This window comes from Mustela nigripes, chromosome 1 (genome assembly GCF_022355385.1).
Source record: "Mustela nigripes isolate SB6536 chromosome 1, MUSNIG.SB6536, whole genome shotgun sequence".
In the NCBI taxonomy this organism is placed as follows: domain Eukaryota; kingdom Metazoa; phylum Chordata; class Mammalia; order Carnivora; family Mustelidae; genus Mustela; species Mustela nigripes.
In genome coordinates, this window is record NC_081557.1 from 37,395,801 (window position 1) to 37,409,675 (window position 13,875).

The following is a 13,875-nucleotide window of genomic DNA, read 5'->3' on the forward strand; positions in this document are numbered from 1 at the left end:
TGCATGGACAGGAAGCAGGATGGGTGGGAAGGAAGCTCCTGGGGACCTGGAAATGTGTCAGCCAAGAGAGTGTGGCTGGGAACATGGGTGAGGGCAGGTAGCGCCATGGCTGCACACTGCCCAGGAGCCTCACTTCTTCCCCTATTTGGACGATCTTTGGGGCTGGATGATCTCCCTCCCGAAACATAACATCACAGAAGTGATGACCCAAATTTAGTCTCTCTCCACATCCCAGTCACCTGGGTCTATGATCCAAGATGGACCAATCAGAATCCTTCCCTGAGATTTTCCAGTTTACAGTTAAAGGGACAAGGGCCTTTCTTTTAGTTACAGAACTAACTGAAAGGCTTTTCATTCAAGGTTCTTGGCGGCTCTCCTCCTTGTTATTTGGAGAAAGTTTATCTGTAGTAAGAAAAATGAGGACAACTCATAAAAACACAGCCAAGAGATAAAGGATAGGAGGAGTGAGACAGACAAGGTAGAACAAAGGTGTGGAAAGCAGAGAGGGAGGAGAGAACCTTTTTGGGTTCCTAGATCCATTTATACCTGAAGCCAGATCCACCCCTAGACTTTCCAAATATGAGACTCAATAATTCTCTTTTTGCTTTACTTAGGTTGACTTTGTTCCTGACATGTTGCATGGAAAGAGCCTCCACTAATTTTGAAACAAAGAAAGAAAGTAATTCAGCCTAGACTGTATGATTCCTTAGCAGTCTGGGGGAACAGTATTTGTGGCTAAACCGAGGTGGTTGACCAGGAAGGTGGCAGTTGGTACTTAAAGGTCACTGAGATGAGAGCAAATCAGCTGACTTCAAAAAAACTATTAACTAGATGTCGGGGCGCCTGGGTGGCTCAGTGGGTTAAAGCCTCTGCCTTCGGCTCAGGTCATGATCCCAGGGTCCTGTGATTGAGTCCCACATCGGGCTCTCTGCTCAGCAGGGGGCCTGCTTCTCCCTCTCTCTGCCTGCCTGCAAATAAATAAATTTTTTTAAAAATCTTAAAAAAATACAACTATTAACTAGATGTCAACTTTAGGGAAAAACTCAAGGAAAGTCAAAGGAGGCCTGACCTGCTCAACTATTCTTATCAGCTTTGCTAGAGATTTCTAAGACTGCTTATCAAAATTGTAGATAATCCAAAATTAGATTATGTGGCTCGATTCCTCAGTGACAGAATCCAGATTCATGAGTGGTTGACAGCTATAGGGAGGGGCCCAAACGTGCTGGATTAAGTCTGAGGAAGGCTAAGACCAAGTCAGGAGGAATCATGTCAAATTTTAGATTCAAGAACCAGTCACACCAGTACAGGGAGAGGAGGGATACATGCCTTCCCAGGAGTTCACAGGCATGTTAACTGGCAAGAAGTTCAGCACGATCCCAGAGCACAGCACAGCTGCCAAAGCAGCCAACGCCAGACCCGGCTTAACACAAACACAGTGTTCGGGACAAGGAAGATAATCCTTCCTCATGTTCCATCCCTATCAGGGCACATCTGGAGTACAAAGTGCAAGGGGATGAGAAACAGCACCCTAGAAAGAATGGCTGAAGAAAGAGGGGGCATTGGAGTGAGAAGAGACGCTGGAGTTGGTATTTCTCCACAAACACCTCAAGGGCTGCCATGTGGCCAAGGGGGAGACCTTGTTTGCTCATCTCCGGACAACCAAACTTGGACCCATGAGCGGAAGTTACACGGAAGGGAAATGTTGGCAAGAGGAAAGTACAACCAGCCCAGCTGTGCCTCAGGCTCTGCCAGTTTGGGAATGTTGTCAACCTAAAGGAAGCTCTTGATTCTTCTCTCCCCACCATTCCATGGCCAAGGCAGGGAAAGGCTGCTATCATGTTAGCTTTGAAGACATTCTACTGGCCACTCACTGTAACAGGAAAGGGCAGTGATGTGAGCCATATTCACCTACATAGAGCACGGGAGGCTGTGGTGGGGCTGGGAGAGGCTGTGGTGGGGAAGCATGCTCATAGAAAAGTGACTACCTTTTGGTCACCCTCTATTTGTCTCTCCCCATCTTGTTTTAAAATTTAAAAAAAGGTTGGGGGGAGCACGCCTGCGTGGCTCAGTCGGGTAAGCATCTACTCTCGATTTCAACTCAGGTCATGATCTCAGGGTCGTGAGATCGAGCCTCACATCGAGCTCCACAGGGCGTGGAGCCTGCTTAGGATTCTCTTTCTCCCTCTCCTTCTCCCTCTGCTTCTCCCTCCCTCTCCATTACCAAAAAAAAAAAAAAAAAAAAAAAAAGGCAGATAATAGATTTCTGGAACCCAGCCCTTTGTCTGGGGTGGGTCTGGGAAGCTATGGTTTGTTTGTTTACTTTTCCAAGTGATTCTGATGCATAGCTAGGTTTGGAAACCACACAAATAATCCCACCAAGTGGTAATTCCAGGGAAAGTCACTTGATAATTGGTGTCCAGGTGTGATGGGTCAAGAATCCTCTCTCTGCCCCCTTTTTCGTTCAATCAGAGCCAGTGTCTGAACCTGGAGCCCCTTCCCTTTGCTCTTTTGCTTGCTGTCCTTCAGCTCTTCACCTCTGAACCATCCCTGACCTGGCTTTCCAGAATGCAGATCACCTTCCTCCCAACAGTCTTCACCTGGGACCCAGCCATCTGCCGGTCCTCACCGTGCCATCCCCCAGGCAGTGCCCCCAGGGCACCGGGCATCCTTTCTCTCTGCTGCCACCACCTGGAGCTCCCTCCTTGCTGTTGATCCCCGTCTCTGGTCTCACTTCTCTGGCTGACAAACACTTTCTCTTCTTTCTCTTTCTCATATCTAAGTCTCTTAGAGGGAGATCTCACGTGAGCATTCTTCATTGTTGTTTTTTTTGTGCCCCCCAAGAATGATGATTTAGTGCCTGTTATGTCCATAGACTGTTCTGGGTGCTAGAAATGGCAAATAAGAAAGACACAGTCCTTGTTCTCATAAAGCGCCTATTCCAGCATGAGGAGGTAGATGATGCACAAGATAATTTCAGAGAGTGATTAAGGGCTATGATGAAAACAAAATCAGGCAAATGTAATGGGGAACATAAACAGGTGGTCAGAGAAGCCTCATTAAAGGGATAAAATCTGAGTTGAACTTAAAAGATGAGGGGCAAGCCACACGAAGATGTGGGCATGACCATTCTCGTCAAGGGGAAGCGTATGTACAAAGGCCCTGGGGTGGGAATGAGCTTGGTGTGTCTGTAAAATTCAAAGGGTAGTGTTGCAGCTGTGGGGAGAAAGAAAAGGAAAGAAAGGAAATGAAGAAGGCTGAAGAGAAGGAGAAAGAGAGAAGGAGGAGGAGAGGACAGGAGGAGGATCATAAGAGCTTCCTATAGCACCTAGAAGCACCACCCAGTTCTTATGACCTGCTCTGACTCTGCCCATCCACCCACACTCCTATCCCCCATGCAGGTTGGCTTGTGCTTGGAGCCCTTCTCTGCCCTCCTGAAGTCCAGGGATGCATATCTGCAAATACCTGAGCCACAACTGTAGATAGGGTTCAAGTTATTTCCCATGTGTCTTCCGGGCCTCAGCTAATCCCATAGATGTGTCTGACTTTTCCAGAACTTTTCATGGAAGTTTTGAATATTCTGTGAAAGTTAGAAGCCTTGACTATGTGGAGCTCCCAAGGACATCTGGTGATGTCACCTAACTCCTTACCCTTCCCAGCCTAGCCCCAACTCTAGCCCAGCCAAGACACTCTATAAAAGTGGGAAATGTATACCAGCAAGAGCTGGCCAGCCATGCGGAAAGCATTCTATGACATGATAAGCTCCCTGATACTGTAGACATTTACGACGTCATCACATACACAACTGTACGCTGTCAGAAGAAGATAGAAGAAAGAACACCTTTGATAATTTGGGCCACTTGCCACTCCATTCAATGCACACACGTGCTTGAGTGTGCATGAGAGGAGACTCCCACCCCCTCACCCATCACAGTGAGTATTTTGTACCTGTCACGTCAGTGGTTGGGGACAAGCAAACCGTTTGTTTTACCTGTTACTCAGTTGGGGGAGCACTGGTCCCTTCCAGTGCTGGAAGGACAATTAGCAGCGCTGGACCTCTGCGAAATGTTGGTTTGCTTCCATTCCCCACTAACAGAACTGTCTGGAAGGGGACACAAGTAAGGCTACCTTCAGTCTAGTACCTGTGTAGTTTATGTACAATTTGAAAGGATTTTTAAGGAATAATTTTGACTTATGGGATCTTTGCTTTCCATAGTGCCTCTTGAACCTAACCCTGGGTCTCCTGTCTCCTCATATTGTCTTTCATTTTCATTCGGAATATATACCCCAGGGAGCTTTTGTTTTTTTCTCTTTTAGTTTATTTTCCCTTCTCCTCCTCCTCCTTCTTCTCTCTCTCGTTGTCTTATTTCATCCACTTCCGCCGTCATTCCTTTCTGTCCTTATAGCTTCCTCCTTTACTGAGGGAGAAGGTGAGACAGAACAGGCCAGTCTGACATACCTTTTTCTTCTCATTATGAAGCTTACCAATACTCCTCCCACACACACACAGGAACTCTCCTTTCCCTGTGGACTCATTTAGCAAGTATATCAACCTCACATGCTGTTGAGAAGACCGTCTAGATCCCTTTCACTGGGTGAGAGGCCTTAAAATACTGTGTTTTTATACGACTGTGCCTTAAAACATGTGGCAGAGATAGCTAATTGTGCCTTTAAATCCATTTTCACCTTCATCCTTTTGGAAAACAACGAGTCCTTTCCCCATGTTTTGGCTAGGCATTTGGCTGCCCAGCTAAATGTTCTATTTCCCAGGCTCCCTTGCAGCTAGATGTGGTGAAGTCACTAAATTCTTAGCAGTAGAGTGTGTTTGGAAGTGCTGGGCACCATTCTGGGTCACGTGATGCAAAAGAAAGCTGCCAGCTGACCAGAACCCAGATGTGTTGGTAGTGACATGACTGTAACCAGCAGCAATAAGCTCAAGGCAGGTGAAATTCAGTGTATTTGTTAACAAGTATCTGGTAGACATAAGTGTAAAACAAGTAAAATTAATCTTAGCCCTATGTTTTGTTTAACCTAATATATATAATTATCACCTCAATACGTAATCAACATAAAAAGCTATTGGAGAAGTTTATTTTTCTTTCATCCTAATTTTTCAACAACCAGTATGTACTTGACACAGCACATCTCAATGTGGACTAGCTACATTTCAGGTGCTGTCACTCGTGGCCACCTATGGGACAGCAGAGTGCTAGGGGTTTGGCGGAGCCACACAACAGAAGGAATCTGGTCTCCTGGCTGACCCTGTGGAGCAAAGCTGTCCATCATCTGAGACTTCCCATTTACCTCTTATTTAAAACACTGTATTTTGGGGTCTCTTTGGAACACGAGCTTAACCTGTATCTCAACTAATATAACTTGGTAAGGGGTTTTCCTCCCCCACAAAAATTAATATTGACCTACATCTGACACTCTGTGTAACAAGCAAATGGAGAGGAATGGTGAAAAGTTCTTGCTATGTTAGCCCATGTTGGTGGACATATCAGCAGTTATACCCTATTGTTCCAGCTGAGTCAGTCGGCAGCAATGGAATGACAACTTCACCGTGCGTGGGGAGTACCCAAGTTCTTTTTTTTTTTTTTTTTTTTTAAAGATTTTATTTATTTATTTGTCAGAGAGCGAGCGAGCGAGAGCGAGCATAGGCAGAGTGGAAGGCAGAGTCAGAGGGAGAAGCAGGCTCCCTGCGGAGCAAGGAGCCCGATGTGGGACTCGATCCCAGGACGCTGGGACCATGACCTGAGCCGAAGGCAGCTGCTTAACCAACTGAGCCACCCAGGCGTCCCGGGAGTACCCAAGTTCTAACCTTGACAAATGTCTATTTGATATGCTTTCATTTTTGGTTAAGTTTTAATTTTTTTTTTTTTGCATTTCATGAAACTCTTAATTTTTATCAATCTGAACTAAATAGTTATTAAAGGGGGGGAAGTTTAAAAAATTAAGTAACATGATTAAAAAAGAGGGGGATGGTAGCAGAAAAAAGGAGAGGGGGGGGCGACTTACAGGGAATTACAATTTCATCAGCAGTACTTAATTTTTAAAAACCCCACTAGAGCAGAAATAGTTTACTTAAAAGTCCTTATCCAGTTTAAATTTCTCAGATTCTCCATATATACTTTCCAAATACATCATTTGGTAGGCATGGTGGTATACATCTGCATGTAAAAATAAACCAACCATCAAATTAGGGTTTTTTCCCTATCCAATTTGTTTCTGGTTCCCCACAAACAAAAGGACTTGGCTATAGATTGACAAGGTTGTTCATGTTCCTAAATTAATTCTCTGGTTTATGAGGAAATGCAATCCTGAAGTCTATAGAAAGAAAAAAAGCAAATGTAAATAAGGAGCCATCACTTTATACACTGTATCCCAAGATATGTCAGTTATTATCTTGAAATGTTGCTCCTTCCCTTCAATGAAGACTCACCATCCAGAAGCCCAAGGGTAGCTAGAGTGAATTCATTTTATTCCCCCTTCATTTTACTGTGTCAATATAGAAGGCTGGTTAAGAACATATGTTTAGGAGTCAAACATCCCTTAGTTTGTATCCTGACTCTACTGATTATTAGCTGTGTGATCATGGGCAAGTTACTAAACCTCTCTGAGAGTTGGTCATCACATCTGTAAAATAAGAATAACAATAAATTACCTCAAAGTAATGGAAAGAATAAGTCAGATGAGTAGGAAATACTTACACAATGTCTCATCCAGTGTCTCCATCAAGTATTTTTCTATTTCCAAAATAATCATCTTATTATATATATATTTTTGAGCACTTACTCTATGACAGATTCCCCCCACCACCATAAAAAGATTATGTCTGACTCTCCCAGCAATGCTGTAAGGAGTGGGGGAGCTCTCTCATTTTACAGCTGGAGAAATTATGGCTCAGAGAGGTGAAGTGGCCTGCCTGAGGTCACACAGTGAATATACGACTGAGCAGAAGTTGAAACAGACCCAGTCAACATCAAAGCCTAAGCTCTTTCTACCAGACTGAGATGGGGCTCTCCAGGACACCCACTCCTATGGCATTGTGTGCCCCAGGGGGGGATAAAGAAAGAGAAAGCCAGGCAGCTTTGGAGGTCTCCAGACCTCCCTGTTTAGAATAAATCCCGCAATTGTGCTTGAAGTTGGACAAGCTTTTGAAACCGCAACTGGACATTCTTTTCTCATCAAGTTCCTTGAAATTTCCCTTTAAAGAGCATCTAGGAAAAGCCACTCTCATTAGCCAGGGTCTGGCTTTATTTTTCTCATAAACAGACCTTTCGTTAGACAAAAGAGCCTCTTTTATTTTCAATCAATTCTTGAACATTTCAGCTGATTTTCTTCTATTTGGCTTGAAATTGTGATCTGGGAATGGCTGGTCCTGCAAATTGTCCTCCTATATGGGAAGCCCCTTGAGGATCCTCAACTTGTTATTTTTAATCACTGTAATCTCCTTGTCAAAGGAGGCCATGGTCAGAAACAGAGCAGGCCTTTCAGAGCTTTCTAAAGCACAGTTATTGCCAAGGGAGGGGGATAGGGGGAAGAGGGAGGGAGAGTAGAGAGAAGTGGTGGGAGAGAGAAGGAAGTCAATATAGTACTAACAATTTAGAAAAGCCTGAATAATAATCTCCATTGGATCCTGGCTGTTGAGAAGAAGTCTCATGTCATATCTCTCTCTCTCTCTCTCTCTCTCTCTATATATATATATATATATATTTTTTTTTTTTTTTAAACACAGTGCCCATTTTAATCCAGTGTAGAATACCTAAAGCAGATCCTGGGTGGGGGGCATGGAGAGCAGAAGCTATTCAGGGATGAACAGGAATTCTGGAGACAAAGATTTCAGGCAGGAAAACAAGCCATTGATTCCAAGGCTTGTGAGGGGCTCTAACTCAAGAAAAAGTAAAAAAGCAACCAGAACACCAGAGGAATGTTAACTCCCACGGCCCTGAGTCAATACCCTGAACAGAATGCATTCGATTTACTTTTAACATAATTATTCTAAGAAAGTATAAGCCAACAGAAAATGTCACAAACTAACTAGGCGAGCGCCCTTTTCCTCCTAACTTTGAGTGGCGGAATCAGGTTTGCTAATCTCAGGGTATTTGCTCAGAAGGCCCCAGCATGGTTCCTGCAACATCTTCCTTTCAAGATCCCTCAGGCACCAGAAGGGAGAAAAGGAGACTGCAGGCCAATAGCCCTAGTGAGGAGTCACAGTCCAAAAGGCTAATGTTTAGGCTGGAAAAACCTATCGGTGGAAGTCTGGTGCCCCCCACACCCAGTCCGGGTTCTCACCTCCAGGTCATGGAGATTCTGCCAATCATGAGAATACCAGGGGCCTCTACTCCCCAAGGTTAGGGTACCAGCCGCCCATGCTCAGCCCAACAGGGAGGATTTGTGTGGGAAGAAATGCCTGGTAGGACAGGGGCATGCACCCCTCGACTTGCCTAAATCACCTAAAAATATCCTCTTGGGCTTATACTAAGAACAGTCTTGGGCTAATACGAAAAAATCACTCGTTCATTCATTCCATTAATTCATGAGGACCCAGATAGCCACCATTCATTTGTAGATTGGACTAAGCAGTGCTGAGAACACCTACTTTTAGTTACATACACACACACCCAAATCAGATCTGACTAGGCACATCCCTCTGTTATTAAACCAAAAAGGTTTAATCCAACTCAAGCAAACATGTCCTGGGCACCTCGGGCGACTCAACTCTGTCATCTCATTTACTCCTTACAACCACCAGAGCGGTTGGGTAAATAGCTAGTTCCACTGCTGGGAAATCAGTTCAGAGAAATTAAAAGACTTGCGCAAGGTCACACAGCTACTAAAGCCAAGTCCGTCCGACTCCAAAGCTGCCTCTTTCCCTGCCACGTGGAGCTTGGGCGGGTTCCCCAGGGAAACCAGGTCCTGGGTTTTTGGTGAGGCCTCAAGAGGCCAAGGGGAGTACTCCCGCCTCCCTCTGGTCCACGGAGAGGACTGGCTGTCTCCCAGCTCCTCGGAAAGGCTGAGGCCGCACCCGCAAGCCCCGCTATCCCGCGGGTTCCCTCCCCGGGTTGGGCCGGGGGCTCCTTCTGCGCGCAGTACCGAGGGTCCCGCTGGCCTGTGCGCGGGGGTCAGAGGGGCTCGCCAGGCGCTGAGCGCTGCTGTGTGCGGGGGGCGCCCGGACGCCGCTCTGGGAAGCTCCAGGTGGACAAAGTCTGGGACACGATCCCGGGGACATGATCGGGGGAACCAGGAGGAGCGTTCAGAGAAGGGTAGCGGCTGCTTACGGTGGCCTGTGCGGCGGGTGCGCCCGCTGACAGTGGCCCAAACTTTCTCCAGGGCTCTCCACCGCTTCCTGCCGCAGAGCCCTGGGAACCCGGAAGGCGGGGATGCAAGGGCAGCGGCCTGGAGCCCACCAGCTGCCCCCAAGACCCGCTCTTACCCGCGAGGCGCCAGGGCGGCCTTACGAAGAGGCGAGGGGGCGCGGGGGACAAGCAGCCCGTCACTCCCCGCCCGCGGGGCCCCTCGTGAAACCGGGCAGCCTTCCTTCCCTGCCCCAGGTCCTGTCACCCAACAGGAGAACGGCGGCTGCTGCGCGGGTAAAAGATGTCCAGGGGAGATGCTGGGCTGCGGAGAGAGGTGGTGGGCGGTGGGGATGGAGTCAGGGGGCTTTAGGTCTGCGCGGTTTGAGCGGCTCTCCTGCCCAGGAGGCGCTCACCTGCCTGGACATTCCCTCCCCGCGCCCCTGAAAGCCCGCGCTTGGCGGAGGAGTGTAGGCGCGACATCCCCCCAGCAGCAGAACCTCGGGGTGGCTGGAGCCAGGATCCTCCGGCCTCCAGGGAGCAGGTCTCGGGAATTTGGGCTTTCCTTTCCGTCTTCACGGGGTTTCCCTTCCTATTCCGAATCCTCACAGCGCTCCTTGGAGGCCGATTCCATCCGGAGCCTGTCCTAGAAATCCAGACTCTTCTCCCTCGCCTGGAAAATAATTTGGAGTTCTTTCCGAGGGCCCTTCCCAAAGCTTCAGACTCTTCCTCCTCTCCTCCCCGTGCCCCGGGACCAGTCAAGGGAGAAGCTTAAGTCCCTTTTCCTGAAGTCATCTGTCCAAGGAAGCTGGAGTGACCGTCCCGGGGGCTGGTCTCAGAGAAGCTGGTATCCTCCCCTTCAGGGATGGGAGAGAGGGAAGCCTGTCCCCCACCTGGTCTGGGACCCAACAGAGAGAAACCAAGGTTCCCTCCACTCCAGAGGCGGATCCGGAGGAAGACGGGTTTCCACTGCTCTCCCGGAGCGGGCTAGGGGGCGGGAGGGAGGGGGGAAGCCAGGTTGCCTCCCAGCCAGGCCGGCGTGGCGCGTAGCTCGGCTGCAGCCCACGCCCGGGGACCGCGCTTACGAACTGGGGCTGCACCGCCTGGCTGCGGCCCCCGCGACGGCCCCGGACGCTGGCTCGGGAGCCGCGCAGGGTTCGCGGCGACAGGGGCTGAGGGCAGCCAGGACAGAGGGCCCCTGCTGGGCTCCGCCGGCAGCGTGCGCCCGGGGACCGTGCGCCCTCCTCCGGCACCGCGCGGTCGGCGCCCTTCCGGGGGCCGGGGGCCGCGCCCCCGGCGCCACGCCGGGCCACTTACCTCGGTAGCTGGTTCCCGGCTTATAGAAGTCGGGGTCGCCCTCCACGCGGAGGCTGAACTCGGTGTAGCCCTCGCGCCGCGTGCCCTGGGCGCGCAGGATGCGGCTGCAGTAGCCCTCCGATTTGGGCACTTTGTCCAGGGTCTCGTCGGAGAAGGCCAGCGCCGCGGCCAGGGGCAGCGCCAGGGCCAGCAGCGCTGGACTCCGACTTAGCCTCAGGAGTGCTGGGGCCAGCCTCATCCTCGCGGGCGCTCAACTTTGTGCGGCTGCCGCCGGCCCTCGCCACGCGACGCCTGCCCGAGGGTCCCCGTAGAAGCGAGACCCGGCGGAGCCCGGGCGAGGAGCGGGAGCTCGGAGCCGGCGCTGGCAACCGGGAGACCGTGCCGGTCTCGCCTTGGCGGCTGCGGAGCTGCGCCGCGCTGCGCTGAGCTGAGCTGAGCTGAGCTCCCGAGCCGCGCGAGGAAGGGAGGGCGGCGGCGTAGGGGGAGGAGGGCGGGCTCATCTTGCCCAGATCCCCGAGCGCAGCGCTGTTTTGTTTCCGAGCGGGCGATTAGCGGCGCGGCCGTGTTTGTTTTGCGACGCCGAATTCCCAGGGTCTGGCGAGGAAATCATAAGGCACGGGGACGCGACGGGTTCTGTCCCACCACCAAGGAGGTTGAGGTCCCCACCCCAGCTACAGCTTTGCACCCTGCGCGGTCGAGTGCTCCAGGGAGGGAAAGACTGAAAACTAACTTTTGTTGCACACCTACTTTGCACCTACCAGTATGCTGGGTGCTTGGCGAAGGGTATCTGCTCCACTCTCCACTCTCCCTGCGCACAGCAAACAGGACCGCACTTTCACTCGTTTTACAGATGAGCAGACTGAGGCCTGCTGCTATGAACAGTTAAGTGAGAGTCGGATGCCATGACTGTTGGACTCTATTGCTCTTTTGGAGCAGGTCAGGCTGGAGGATGAGAAAGGAGCCGAATGACTCACCCAGCTGCGCCCAGTAGGCACAGCGCCTACGGCCTGAAATATTTTTGGAGACTCCTGAAAATATTTTCTTTAAAATCAGAAGAAGAAAAAACCATTTCGGTCTAATAAAATGTTATCCTATATAACGTTAATGTATTTCTACTTATACCTACACAGTCATAAAATAGAATGTTTACTATTGTTTTATGAAGGAAAGAGACGCCCCCCACCCCCAAGACCCCAAAGACAGAAGTGTCCAAGGCCCGGGTAAGTCGTTATGTAGCCCTAAAAAGGAGTTTCGAAAGGTTCAAAGAAAAGTCTGTGTTTTCTTGGCTTAGAGTTTGGTTCAGGTTCTCCGTCCCCAGGAACCGATGTTTAGAGAGGAACCGAGCCTGAGGCATCAATCCGAAAGCCAGACGGGAAAAGGCCCAGGTGAAGGAATCGCTCCCAGCGTTTCCCTGGAGACAAACCTGAAGCAAGCTTTAGTCCCGCCCCTCACCTACTGTGAGGCCTTGGCGATTTATTTGGTCTGGAGGGACCTGTGTAAGCCTCCAGGCTAATAACGCCCTTCCTCTAGGCGGTGCTACAGTTCCAGGAAATGACCCAGATAAAACACTAGGGCTAGCCTCCAGGGCTCCCCGCCTCCATCCCCATGGGTCGTTCTTGGCTGGTTCTGGGTACTACAGCAGGGAAGACCAGGCCCACTGGGGAGATGCCTTAAGGCCCGTGCCTCCCCTCAGTGTGCACAAGCAACCCTCTCCAGATGGTTTCACGAGTTTTAGTGACCCCCTTTTCCTCCCCCTGGGTCATCAACACATCTTAAGGGCCTACATTTATAAAGCAATCTCCTTTGTTTTCCTGGTCAGGTTTTTCCTTTTGACGTCACTAACAAATAGCTCGGAAGAGCTGTCTGCATGGGAGATCTCCATTCATCCACACCGGTTCGCTTAACTTTTCAATCTGTGTCCTGGGACTCCCGCTGAGACTGTTAACTGGGCACCCTCTCGGAAGTCACCCGCAAGTGTCTCCTTACTGAAGCCAGTTCTGCTCTTTTCTCAGTCCTGACCTTCCTTGACCTTCAGCAGCTCCTGATCCAGCTGACCAGCCCTCCTTTATAGAGGTGACACTCGGATTCACATCTGTGTCCCGAGTGAATTTTCTCCTGTGTCACCGGCTGAGCTGATGCTAGATTCCGTAGTGCACAGTCCCAGTCATCCAGACGCTTCTGTTGAGTGCAGATTTGGCCCAGTCTGTGCTGAGCAGCGGGTACCACAGGGAAAAAATTCATTCATTCATTCATTCTTTCATTCGTTCATTCATTTATGTTGAGGGCCCTCCATGTGCTCAGCGCCAGGACGCAAGATAGACTTATTACTTGTCTTCATGGATCTTACAATTCAGTGAGAAAAGGAAACACTAAGTACATAGTTACTGAATCTTTTCAAGTTATACTTGTGATATATGCTACAAACTAAAATAAGTACTGTGTGAGATTTTATCTCAGAGGACAGCAGTGAGTTTACAGGGATGCATAAAATGTGGCTTCTGCCTTTACAGATCTTACTCTATGTCCAAGAACCCCAAAACATGCTCTTTTCATCTAAATCAACGTATTCAAATCTAACATGGATCTGGGCAAGGACGGAGTGGGCAGGCATGGAAGAGTTAATTTTTTATTAAACGTTGACAGGAAAACCATGTCAAGAAGGAGGTCCATTTCCCCTCCTGCCTCGTTTCCCAAATTAGGAACCTATAAATTCTCTTGTCTAGGTGCCACAGCTAGTAAGGGGAAAAGATACAAGATTTAAAATAGGTCTCACCGAGCACCAGAATGGGGTCCTTCCCACTATGCAGCGCTGACCTCGTCATCTGGGCTATGACAGCAGGCTCTAAGTGGCCCAACTGCCACTCTCCAGGCTAGATTTCCCAACCCAGCTCTGCTGCCACGTCAGACCTCTGTTCTCTCCCCACACCTCCAATCCATCACCAAGTTTCACCTTCTAACTACCTCTTGAACCTGTCCATTTCTCTCCCTCTCCTCCGCCACCACACCAGTCAGGTGTCACCATCTCTCAGCCTCCTAATTGGGCTGCCCATGTCCACTCTTGTTTCCTTTTCAATATGCCTTCTGCACAGAAGTCCAAATGATCCTTTTTTAAAATGCAGATTTGAATGTTAATCCCAAGGTTAAAATCCATTTCAGTGGCTTTCTGGGGCTCTCAGAAGAAAGAAAGAACCTTCAGCATGGCCTCCAATGCCCTCCGGAATCCTCTCGGTCCGTGCACCCCTTCTGTCGCAGGCTCCAGTCACCA

At 49.6% G+C, this 13,875-nt stretch overlaps 1 protein-coding gene across 1 annotated transcript in view; it reads right to left on the minus strand.

Moving 5' to 3' along the window:
- SPON1 (spondin 1) overlaps positions 1–11,061 on the minus strand; it is a 256,164-nt gene extending 245,103 nt beyond the window's left edge. Inside the window, exon 1 of the mRNA XM_059407970.1 lies at positions 10,611–11,061. Within this exon, the coding sequence (XP_059263953.1) occupies positions 10,611–10,848 (238 nt within the window). The 5' untranslated portion in view covers positions 10,849–11,061. The remainder of the gene's footprint in view (positions 1–10,610) is intronic.
- Positions 11,062–13,875: the final 2,814 nt, after the last annotated feature.